Source organism: Clarias gariepinus, chromosome 13 (assembly GCF_024256425.1).
Source record: "Clarias gariepinus isolate MV-2021 ecotype Netherlands chromosome 13, CGAR_prim_01v2, whole genome shotgun sequence".
Lineage (NCBI taxonomy): Eukaryota > Metazoa > Chordata > Actinopteri > Siluriformes > Clariidae > Clarias > Clarias gariepinus.
Window position 1 is genome coordinate 22,048,627 of NC_071112.1, and position 12,303 is coordinate 22,060,929.

General features: G+C 38.2%; 1 protein-coding gene across 1 annotated transcript; it reads right to left on the reverse strand.

Annotated features, from left to right (window-relative positions):
• Positions 1 to 587: 587 nt before the first annotated feature.
• pkdccb (protein kinase domain containing, cytoplasmic b) lies at positions 588 to 5,776 on the reverse strand. The gene is made up of 7 exons (XM_053510235.1): positions 5,207 to 5,776; positions 4,241 to 4,357; positions 3,167 to 3,438; positions 2,801 to 2,880; positions 2,585 to 2,692; positions 1,597 to 1,773; positions 588 to 1,283 (listed from the first exon to the last, which is right to left on the reverse strand). The coding sequence occupies exons 1-7, from the start codon at positions 5,729 to 5,731 to the stop codon at positions 1,177 to 1,179; spliced, it is 1,386 nt and encodes a 461-aa protein (XP_053366210.1). The 5' UTR covers positions 5,732 to 5,776; the 3' UTR covers positions 588 to 1,176.
• Between the last annotated feature and the right edge of the window lie 6,527 nt (positions 5,777 to 12,303).

The following is a 12,303-nucleotide window of genomic DNA, read 5'->3' on the forward strand; positions in this document are numbered from 1 at the left end:
TTGCCCTCAGGTGAGTTTCATCACTCCTGACTATTCAAGTCCTTAGTTTCAATGTGTTGAATAATTCGAGATAATGTCGAGAAATCTTATCAGAGCTCATTAAACCCCAGGACAGGGAAAGCAGGGGGTGGGGAGGGGAGCAATGAGCTCGACATTAGTCCTGGGCAGCAGCATGGAGCAACCCTGCTTATCTGTGCATATCTAAAATAGCCCTCCTGAATGGAGAGCCAGATGGCTGAACCATTCTTGTGCTAACGGCAGATTTACCTTAATTGTTCTTAATGCGCTTTTGTTTTCCGTGCCTCTCCATGAGAAAAGAACTCCAAACAAGAAGCATTTACATGTAATAATTAAACCATAATGACCCCGCAAGTGATTAATTAGTATGCACTGGAAAGGTATTGTGTAAACTTTGCGGGGCACAGTATGCTACAGGTCTCATTGACAGGCTGAAGGTAGGGAAGAACTTCCAATGCAGATTGACTGCTTTAAAAAGAGTATAATGGATGTAATGTAATACCGTCCTATTAATTACACTGAGAAAAGAAGCTACAAAACAAAACACTTTTATTAATTCCTTTCAGCACAAAAACACACTACACAACATATCAAAAATGTCAAAGAACAGTGACTCTTTCTCTGAAAGAACAACAAGGTCGATCGCATCCATTGGATGAAAATGTAGACTGGAATAAAAAAATAAAAAAAAAGACAGCAATGATCAGTAAAGTGATCCTAAACTAGTTATTTACTTATAGAACTACAGCTCGGCTCGTACACAGCTGTAATTTCAGTACTTTTTCTGTTGTTGTCTTGCCTGTCGCAACACCGCGTTTAAGGCATACCAGCATGCAGCGCAACGCCGCAGAACCGCTGGCCCCATTAACTTCAAAGTAAATCTGTGTAAGAGCTTGTATAGAAAAGGCTCAATATCCTTTCATTGGACTGTGCCATACAAACAAAACTGCAAAGGGGAAAAAACAGAGGGCTGGGTGTTTCTTTTTGTGTAAGGAGAGGTAATTATACCTGAAGGGAAATCCTTTTAGACGCCTCTTGGCAGCGTGCAGCACTGGCAGGCAGATCAAACAGGCTTTTCAGTGTGATGCCTATAAATACATCTCGTTCATTCACTTCATAGTTACCCCCCCAAAGCATCTTCCTCTTTTCCCTCCTTCCTTAAAGAGTAGCTGCTGCTGAGACTTTGGCTGTCCTAACATAGACTGTTGAGCTCACATCTGGAACCAGATGACTGAAGCCACTTCTGAACGAGGCAAGAAGTCGACCTGCGGACAAGTAAAGGCAAAGAAATGCGTTTATGCTTACGAACACACTTTTAATGAAAAAAAGTTTCTAACATTTTTTTTTTACTGTAATGAATTGTGGAATCTGTGCTTAAGGCCAAACATCCCAGAACATCTGAGCACTGGGAGGTCTGAACTGTTCAGGATAAATCGTTTAACATTACTCACTATTATATTCAGCATAACTTGTGCCATGCTAGTCCAGGTATAAGTGTCTTGCTTATGTTAAAGCAGACAATACACTTGTTTTGGGTTTTGCAATAATGAGGCATGTGGAACTCTTATTCATACTAACCTGTCCATGTCTTTTGGTCGCTGAAGGAGAAGCTGGTGCATTGTGGGTAAGAGTTGCAGATGTGGGCAGCCTCTGCAGCACTGTGCACAGAAAGCATGCATCCTTGATGGCTGTAGGAGGGCCAGCATTTGTACTCCTTGTTTCCGGATGTACCCATGGCTTTCAGCACAGCATAGTCTATGCGGACGAAAGGAAAACTCAGTTTTTCAAAAAACATTAACATGACCAGTGTTAAAATAAAAGAGTTGTCACTTAAAGACATTCCTTTGCCTTCGTATGAGAAACAGGTAAATACGAGACAAAGTGAAATGTATGTATGTGACTGTGATGGAGACGAGCGGCATGCATGGAGGTCTGAAGCACTGACAATGTGACCAAAAAAAATATCAGCTTAACAAATTACACAAGTGTTCAGAATGTGTCAAAATATTTTATGAGAGCTGTTGCGAACTTGTTCGGACATAACATTATAAAGGCCTGGCTCTTTTTTTTTTTTTACGCCTCAGTGCTGCTGAACTCGACTGCGCGGATGATTTATGGATGTCAAAGCTCAGGTTCAGCAGAGACAGAAAGAGAGAGAGAGAGAGAGAAAGAGAGAGAGAGAGAGAGAGAGAGAGTGTCCTACAGGGGACATTACTATTTCACCAGTGCTTGAAGACAGATTAAGTTACATGGTTTCTTTTTATGACACTTTGCACATCTGCTTGAAGGTGCTCTTTGAGTTATGTTTCTGACATTAAAATAGACAAGCGTCATATTCCGTGTTGCTTTAAAGGTCTACTGAAACGCATTCACATTAAGCCTTAGTCGAACAGGTAAAACAGAAAATATTGACTTTTATCTTAATTTGTCTGAGCTGGATGAGATTTTTTTTTTATTCTAGCTGCAGGAAACTTCGCATGAACCAGCATGTTTGAGACCGCAAAACAATAAATACAAACAGGTTTAATGAATTATATAAGAGGATTAGTATTTAATACTCTCTTACCTTTAATTACAGATGAAGGCATTTGCTGGAGATGCAGCCCAGATTTGTATACACGCAAGACTTCTTCAAAGGCCTCTAGTGTTTTGTTAACACTGTGTTTCAGTTCCCCTGTGGCACACATCGGCATTGGTGGTACAATAGAAACAGATGAGTTATGCACCAATAAAGACATGGTGGTATGATGACTGAAACCACACACTAAAAGAGACCGCTCACCTGTTGTGTTCATTATCTGATCCACAAGAGGTTTCAGTATTGTTGGAGCCTGATGAGGCAGCAGATAGATGAAGAAATATCTGATGACACACAGTGAAAACAATCTTGATCTTGGATAATGACGTCCTTCTTGAACAGCATGTCTTTTTACAGTCAGCCATAAAGCATGCATATATCCACAGTAATAAGCAATCCAAACAATATGGTTAACCAAATGCCCAATTAAGTCTTAACTTAATTGGGCATTTGGTAAACAGATTATCAGAAAAAGCACACCGAGTCATAAAACTCCCAGACGCACCGACACTGACAGGTCGCTTGTAAACTCTATATATCATGCACCGATGGCTATAAAGCTGAACTCACCTGTAAGCATTGTAGAGGTTCCTCATCTCGTTCAGGCCTTGACACACACCGCCAACTGAGCACGGAAAGGTGAAGTTGCGCAACGGAAACTGCAACACGCAATCTGAACTCGTCCGGCATCCTGTCTCGGTGACGATGGCATCATCCAGATCAGTCAGCTTGAGCTCACCAGACACCATGATGAACTGACGTGGCTGGAAGTCCAGCAAGGCCACGGAACCCAGAGGAGAAAGCGAAAGATAGTGAAGAAGCCTGACCAAGCCGAGACACACCTGCAGTGTGAAGAGATCAGACACGTTTTATAAGAAACCTATAAAAATATTAACAAACCATAAAACAGACAATAGCATGCAGACATCTGTTTCCACTTGATAGATAATTATATGGCCGTGATCAGAGAAATCCCGTAAGCCAAGGCAATAAAATACACACGGAAAGATGATCACAGTACTGGAATCGACGACTTGGGTATTAATGCGAATCTGCAGTTCTGTAATCGTACCCGTGTCCGGGAGCTAATGGGCGGCCATATGAGCTACATGATTATTGGATAAGCCTGTAAGGAACAACAAATCTATTATGCCAGTCTTTTATATTTTATCACAATAGAGGAGCTGAACTTTGTAATAACAGAGATGGAGTTTGTATTCCTATCAATTCAGCATACAAGCTCTCAATTCTAAAGCCCTCCAGGTGGAACCATTTCTCCTGAAAACCTATTAAAAAATATCAAAGCGCACCGGCACTCTGCACCTGCCTCTGGTGAGCCAAGTACTTCAATCAAACACTTCTCCTTTCCTGGAGCCGGGTATCAGATCCTCCGTCTGTACCGCAAACGGCCAGATCCTGCTCAGTTTCACAGCTAGTGTAGATATTTGAGACGGACATCTGTCCCTCAGAGTATTTGATCAGGTTTAGATGGTTTGCAGATAGGGCTTCAGTTAAACCAGAGAATTTTCATCCACCCTGCCCCCCCCTGCCCCAGGTATGCCCTGTGGGGGTCTGTGGGTGGGAAACTCCTGATTAACACTCCACAGGAGGTAAGGGGGGAGGTGGTCAAGTCGAGGTTCTTACCCGAAAGCGCTCTTCCCAGGGGCTCTGCAGGAGCTGAATCATCTGCACCGGGGTTCCCTGCTCCAGCACTGCTGTGATGCCACCCACCAGGGCACTGTCCTGGCACTGACCTTTCAGCTGGAACCACAAAACAAATCAATCTATTATAACCACAGGGTGGTATTTTAATTGAGATCGCTTTCTAAAATCACAGGGTGTGTGCTTTACATTTCTAATGAGCTTAAAATTTACATTTTCATTTGCTTTATCTTTTAACCAAGATAAGCAATACAATGAAAATATATGCAGCACTTATTAATGAAATGCATGTTTAGACTTTGGTTCAAAAACAAATAATGGATTATGGATAGGAGATAGTGTAACAGTTACGACAGTAAATGTGTTCGCTGTATGTTAACTAACAACAAAGGAGACATGCTGTTTTAGGAAAACAATCCATGACAGACACCCATGACAAGTTACAACAAAATTTTTCCCCTCTTATTCCACAGCAAAATATTTAAAAGTTTTATTTATTACCGAATAATAACAAGTTTTATTATATTATTATTATTATTTTTAAACAATTTACGGTGAAAAGCCAAGTTGGTTCCTGTTATCACTTACATTATAACAGCTTCTCATTGCTTCTCCAGTCCCTATTTTTTTTTTCTCTTGGCTTTTATGAAAAAAATTTTGTCATGTAAATTTTTTTTAAATAGCTCTGGATAAATACATGGATATGTGGATAAATGCAAAACTAAACATCTCCTTATAGAAAGCATTGTATAAGATTATTATGCATTTATTTGTCAAATAAAAGCAGATGTTGTAGATAGTTTGAGATGGTTATAGTGAATAATTATACACTACCCACAGCAGTAGAAGGTCAACGTAAAACAAACATCCATCATCCCTGTTATACAGGAAGGTTTGGAGAGGAAAAAAAAGTGACCCAGGAGTCTGTTCCTGTTCAGAAATCCTTACCTCGACAATGTTAGGGTGCTGAAGTCTCTGCAGCAGGATGATCTCCTTCCTCAGTTTGAAGGACACGAGGTCCTGGCAGCCTGCAGGATCCCTAAAATCCTCCAAGCATGATCTCATGTCCGTCCCCTGATGGTTCACGGTTTTCAACGCCACCTCTAAACCCTGCGCCAAAACGACTTTTAACACCGTTTTCGTGTAACCAGCGCCGAGAAAATCCACAACTGTCACTCCGCTCAGATCACTGCATCCAACCTCCGATCCCAAAGTGGTGTTCCTTACTGCGCCTGAGCCGGGAGAAGTCGACTGTACTTCCAATGATCCATGCACGTGATTTAAGGTGTAAAACGGAGCGATCTCCCGCTGTCTCTCTCTTATAAGCTGAAGCAGAGTTAAATCCGAGTTCAGAGCAGGATCCCCCAAATTCCCTCTGAGACCAAAGTGCCATTTCTTCACAACAACTGTTAAGCAAACGATCATCAAAGCAAGACATAAAAGAGCAAGATATTGTTTTTTCACGGAAGACATGACCAGTGGGTAATTATTCGCAGTATAGTAGTGGGACCATGCTTCTCAGCCTGGTAGCTGTGTGTTTACTCTGGGCTGATCAAGCGGCCCCTCATTGTAGCAGGAGATTAGGGTAACGCCCACTGGGCGTGGCTGTCTTTATTCGCCCCTCCCACGATACCCCAAGATATCTGCCTACACAAATACTGCGCACGTGCCCAAAATGATTCCGTTGGTAATTAACTTTTTTAATTAACGCATTATTATTCTATCATTTTTAAACGTGCATAAAGCATGATTTAGTAGATTCTTTTAATATTGGTTTTGTTTGTTTGTTTGTTTGTGTGTTTGTTTTGACTTAAGCTTGCATATGTAAAGTTTTATTCTATCGGGATCAAATATTGCAAAGTTACTGAATTGTCCATGACTTTAAAAAAGGCTAACACAAAATTCCTTAAAATATTATTATTATTATTAGTAGTAGTAGTAGTAGTAATAAAAGTGGTTAGAAAATTATATATATATATATATATATATATATATATATATATATATATATATATATATATATATATATATATATTATAATTATCATTATTATTAGTAGTAATAATGACAATAATAATAATAATAATAATAATAATAATAATGAAGACAACTTGGTTAGAAAAAAAAAATCCTTCAAGTGATCCCAATAATATATATTATTTACAGTTTGTGCATGTTACAAAAAAGGAGGAAACAATAGTTTCTGTTTAAAAGCATTCACTGTCATGTGTTTTTTTTTTCTTAATGTAGAAATACCTGTTTATCAAGTAGTGGCACGTCAAGGTGGCACCTGCCATACAGAAACAATGCCTGTTACACAGTAGAGGAAGCTACAAAACTACTGTGGGAGTAAAAAAAAATACTATTAATTCATTAATTCATTTATTCATTCATCTTTAATAACTTTAGGGATCTGGGAACTTTTCCCATGAGGCAGCAAAACACTGTGAACGGGCCACTATTATATCATATGACACCATGTCCACACACATTCACATGTTTTTTCACATCTAGGGACAATTTATAGCAGTTAATCCACTTACTGGCATGGCTTCAGGGTGTAGAGGGAAAGCAGAGAACCTGGAGGAAACAAAAGCAGACACAAGGACAACAGGTGAAACGCTACATAAAAAAAGTAACCTGAACACAGGATTAAGGTCTCTGGAGTTGGAAAAGAAACAACTGTTCTGGTATGTCTCCTGGTATACTTTTTTATGTAAAAGAGTAAAACCACATTTTACATAAATGGCTGTACTAACACGGTTTAGTCAAATAGATATGATGTCTATCTATATATGGAAGTGTGTGAATAAGGTTACAGAGGATGGATTCAGCAGAATGAGCTCAGATAAAAGTGTTTATTTTTTTATTCTTAAAGTACTGTATATGAAAATATCTTCCATTTTTGGTTTTACAAATCTTGTTTTTTATAGACTGTGTAAAAACGTTTATATTATATTAAAAGATCCCAATGCTACCATGTTGCATCTTTTGTTTATTACCGAAAACTTACATCACTCTGTAAGATGCATTCTAAACTTGTGTTTGTATGATTAGTGATTACAAGGTGATGTGTTAACACACTAACTAATAATGTGGCCTCGCTATCTAATGAGCTGTAAGAGCAGTCCTGTTAATCAATCTGGTCAATAACCCTGATACATTTCTACTGCTGTTATTTTCATTGAACCTTTGGTAGCATACTCTTAGTGAATCAAAAAGTTTTATAAAAAACCCAAAACATAAATACACCCAAAAGGTACACCCCATGATTGGACTAATTTAAAAAAAAATTCCGTTTCCAACTGTGTTTGACTGATGGCACTTGGTTAGTAACCTAGTAACCCAGCATCTGCCAAATGCCTAAATGTAAATATAATTGGATCGTGGACACTGTATTCTCAGAATCTTTATCAGATTGTCTAAATTAGGATAGGCAAAGATTTTACACTCCATTATACTATTATTACATGTCTAATTGTCTCAAATGAGAGTTCTAGGCAACAGTACATTATGATAACAACATCAGGGAATTAAGCACAGAGATCATTAGCATGAGACCATTAGATAAATTTTAATTAGGACAGTAATATCACTTGTTAATGATGAGAGTGACTTACCTTTAGAGCATCTTCTTCCTCGACTTATGAGATATTTGATGACTGATTAATATCCATAGCTTTAACAATCTGTTTTACAGCTAACATCAACTGATGGGAATCTGAATCAGCTAAAATTACAGAGACGCTGTTATTTGTGCTGCCATTGTCTTCATCTGATGTTGTGAACTGAATAAATTAGTTAGTTTTGGAATGTAAGCTAGAAGAGTATCCTTTATTTTCTGCTCTTCCATTGCCCATGCATGTGAGTAAGGAAAGGCTTTAACAAAACTTTTTTTTAGTTACACCTATAGTCAGCATTTCAAAGAGACAGGTTACAGAAACCCAAATTTTTTTTGTCATCTGCCTTTTAATCAAATAGGTGTAGAAATTTTTTCTAGGTTTTGTGCTGCAGCATCAGCCAATAGATTGTCTCACCTGGATAGTCTCACCCTAAGTATTTGCCTTTCCCCCCAAAAAATGCATGCCTAAGATTCAATTTCCTGCTTCAGTAAATAATCTCACAAGAACACTGTAGCCATGGATCTTCAAAAACAGGTGCTAAAATCATAAATCATGTTCAGCCCAGAACATTCTTTCCACACACTGAATAGCATTTGCTCTTTTTCTGTACAACTTTCGGTGTCACCCAGAAGAAAGTCTGATCTTACTTTTTGAGTCTGGTTCTTTTCAAAGTGATATCACTTCCCTACAGTATTTCATTTCAGGCGGTTTTTAATTGCCCTGGTCACTTCTGCTTGAATGTACATCCAAAGCTGCACCGTAACAGCATCTTTTGTTAAAGGGTCAATATAAATACAATAAAACATAATCAAATTGCAGCAACTGGCTCTTTAATACCACTGGAGTCTGATGCTGCATCTGCTTACCTTACCATCCCTTACAAGCATTAAAGTAATTGGAAATATTGAAGCACACTTTATTCTAAATGAACGTGGGCTGATGCATATTGATCTATCTGGAAAATGTACAAAAGCAACACAACACACAACAAAAACAACAAAAACAACAACAACAACAACAACAAAACCCATAGCACATCCAACCAAGGTAATGTACACTTGTATGTCGGGCTTACATTTAGGTAAGAAAGTCTGACATTTATATGTGCACAGTGAATATTAGTTGAACATTTTATCTCGTGGTATCTCATCTTATCTGTGCACCAGTGCACAAAGCAAGGTCCATAAAGACATAGATAAGTTTGGTGTGAAAGAACTTGACTGGCCTGCACAGTGTCCTGGCCTCAACCCAAAAAAACACCTTTGGGATAATTTAGAGCGGAGACTGCAAGCCAGGCCTTCTCATCCAACATCGGTGTCTGACCTCACAAATGCTCTTTTGGAAGTATGGTCAAAAAATTCCATAAACACACTTCTAAACCTTGTGGAAAGCCTTCCCAGAAGAGTTGAAGCTGTTATAGCTGTAAAGGGTGGGCGAACACTTGTGGCAATATAGTGTATGTATAATAACGCACATCACATATTGTGGGTACCTTCAACAAATATTTCCTGGAACATGGCAGGCAGTTTTCATGGGATCACTAGTCTGCATAATCCCTGCATTTATAATGTAGTCCTCATTTAAAATGAGGTGCAAAGAGTTGTTTGCAACCATCCAGTGCAATTAATGCGATTCCACATGGTGAGGCATTTGGCTACAATGCACTGAGCATCTTGTAGAATTCATTCTAAAGAACCAGGATAGCGCAACACATTTTCAAAAAGTGCAATTATGCAATATATCTAAAACGTTTTTGAAATATGTATTTGAAGTACTACTATCAGCTGAAATGGCAACACTAATGTAATGACAATATGAGTGTTTCTATTTTGATTTGTATATTTTATGATATTTATTATTATATTCATTAACGTATTATTATTTATTATTTTGCTATAATGTCTTGATCATGACTAAGTGCACTTGCCAAATGCTGCTTTCTTGACAAACCACTCCCTTAGACAAGCTTTAGACAAATGTGTATGACATGAACAATAGAAGAGTGTTAGTGTCAGGTTTAAGAGTGCCACTGTATATGAAATTACCATTAAAATTTCTCCAACGATTTTACACACGAAAAGACAACACATTACATTCTTTCCTCTGGGAGTATTTAACTGAGCCAGAATTTCAGACATTAAACTCTGGGCTTATTTCTAATTGAGATGCACCAGGGCTTAAAATAAACCCTTTTGTTACATGCTGGAAGAAAGATGTCAGTGGAAATTACCATGGGTAGCAGTTCAGAAACACCCTTGATTCTGAGCAGACAGAGCTAAACGGATCTCAACAGCATGTTGCAGCAGGGCTGAAAATGTGTTACGTAATACAATAGGACCCTGGTTAATTTGCCGTCTGGCAGCTGATGGCTTAAGTAGCATAGTGTAGAATTGGGATGAAGTAGAGTGAGGTTATTCACTGTTAAGGTAACAATGATCTTTAATCAGACTATTAATCAATTCCATGAAACTTTTTTATTACATTTTTGCAATATAATTTGTAAAAATCCATTTATTGCTTCATCGTCATATGCGCACTTGAGCCCATTAGAATAATTATATTACATAATGATGTACTGCACACTGACTGAGCACTTTATTAGCAGGACCTGCTCATTCAAACAATTATCCAATCAACTAATGATGTTGCTCAGTGGATAATGTCAAGGAGGTACAGGTTAATAGCATCAGTTAATGTTCATATTAACCATCAAAAAGTGAAAAATGAGATATCAGTGTTTTTCAGCATGGCATGGTCATTGGTGCCAGATGGGCTAGTTTGAGTTTAAAATATATATTATTTACAGGAAACTGTTCAAATAATTACTCTTTACTACCATGGTGAGCAGAAAGCCTGTTAAACCTTCAGTCAGATCGCTGACAACAGCAGGTTACTTTCCATCCAGCTGAGAACAGGGATCTAAGGCGGGGGTCAATACAGGCTCACTGACACCGGACAGTTAAACATTAAAAGAACATTGTCTGGTCTGATGAATATTAACTTCGGCTGGGTTTAGAATTTGGCAGTTGACTAAATCCAACCTCTGTTATGTCAACATTCCAGAGTGATTGTATTGTAATACACTGAGGACTGCTTTTTGGCACATATTGGGCATCTAGAAACCATTCAAGCATAATTTAAATGCCACAGCCACTTTAAGAATTCTACTTGACCACATGCCTCACTTTCTGGTGAGAGTTTATCCCTGTAATATTGGCTAATTTTAGCATTACAACGCGACAGGTCACAAAGCACAAGCTGTTCGTAACTGTTTTTATGAACAGCACAATAAGTTCAGTGTTCTGCAGTAGTCTGCCTGGTTGCCAAATCTGAATCTAATAGAACTCCCTTGAACATGAGATTTTGCAGCATGAATGTGCAGCTGGCAAATCGACAGTAATAATTCAATAAGGTCAACATGGACAAAAATCATAAAGGAATGTTTTCTGAAAATCTTGTGGAATCCATGCCATGAATAATTGAGATGGGTCTAAAGGCAAAAAGAGGCCCATCCAGTATTACTACTGCTTTCCTTAAGAAGTGGTCCATGAGTGTATACTGTGTGGAAAGAACTTCTAACCTAGTTATGGTTTTGAGTAGCACTCTAAAAACACTATTGACCCACCTTTGACTTTTCAGCAATTTGCAGTGTTAGCATATGGAAAAAAATGGAGTTAAATGGGTAACTAGGTCTTTGAACTGATTTTTTTTTTCAAAATAAAACATAAAAAATGTGATTGTGTAATTATTCACTTCCTATTTTGAATTACTTAAATTATGTCTGGTAAAACCAGTGCCACCAGAAATCAAATAAGTTGATTAATGCAATCAAATGTCACAAAAGTGTCACAAACTGAATATGGCACATTCGTGACTCTGCCTAGAGAAGGCCATCCAGAAAAAAATCTGTGGGAAGGCATTAGTCAGTGAAACAATAGGTCAAGGGTAACTCTGTAGGAGAGGCAGAGATAGACAGCGCACATGGAAGAAGTTCACAGAAGAAGTTGGATAATAGCCTGGGCACTCAGAAAAGATGGATTTTATGTGTTTTATGTGAGTGGTGAGCCCTATGAATATCAGTTTGCAAGAAAGGCATTTTGGAGCCTCAGCAAAAATGTATAGGAAGATCTCATATAAAGAGATCTGCAAAAATGTGAAAAATAAATAAAGAAATTGCCTATATTTGATGAACCCATACATTTCTCATTAAAATAAAAAACACCATCCCAACAGTGAAGCATCGTAGGGGTATCATCATGTTGTGTAGATGCTTTTGTCTATAGGGATTGGAAAATTTGTCAAGGTTTATTGAACGATGGATGGACCCAAATACAAGGCAATTATAAAAAGAAAACCTGTTCCAGTCTGCAATTTACTCAAGTCTTTTTGAGGTTTAACATTCAACAGGACAGTGAACCATAT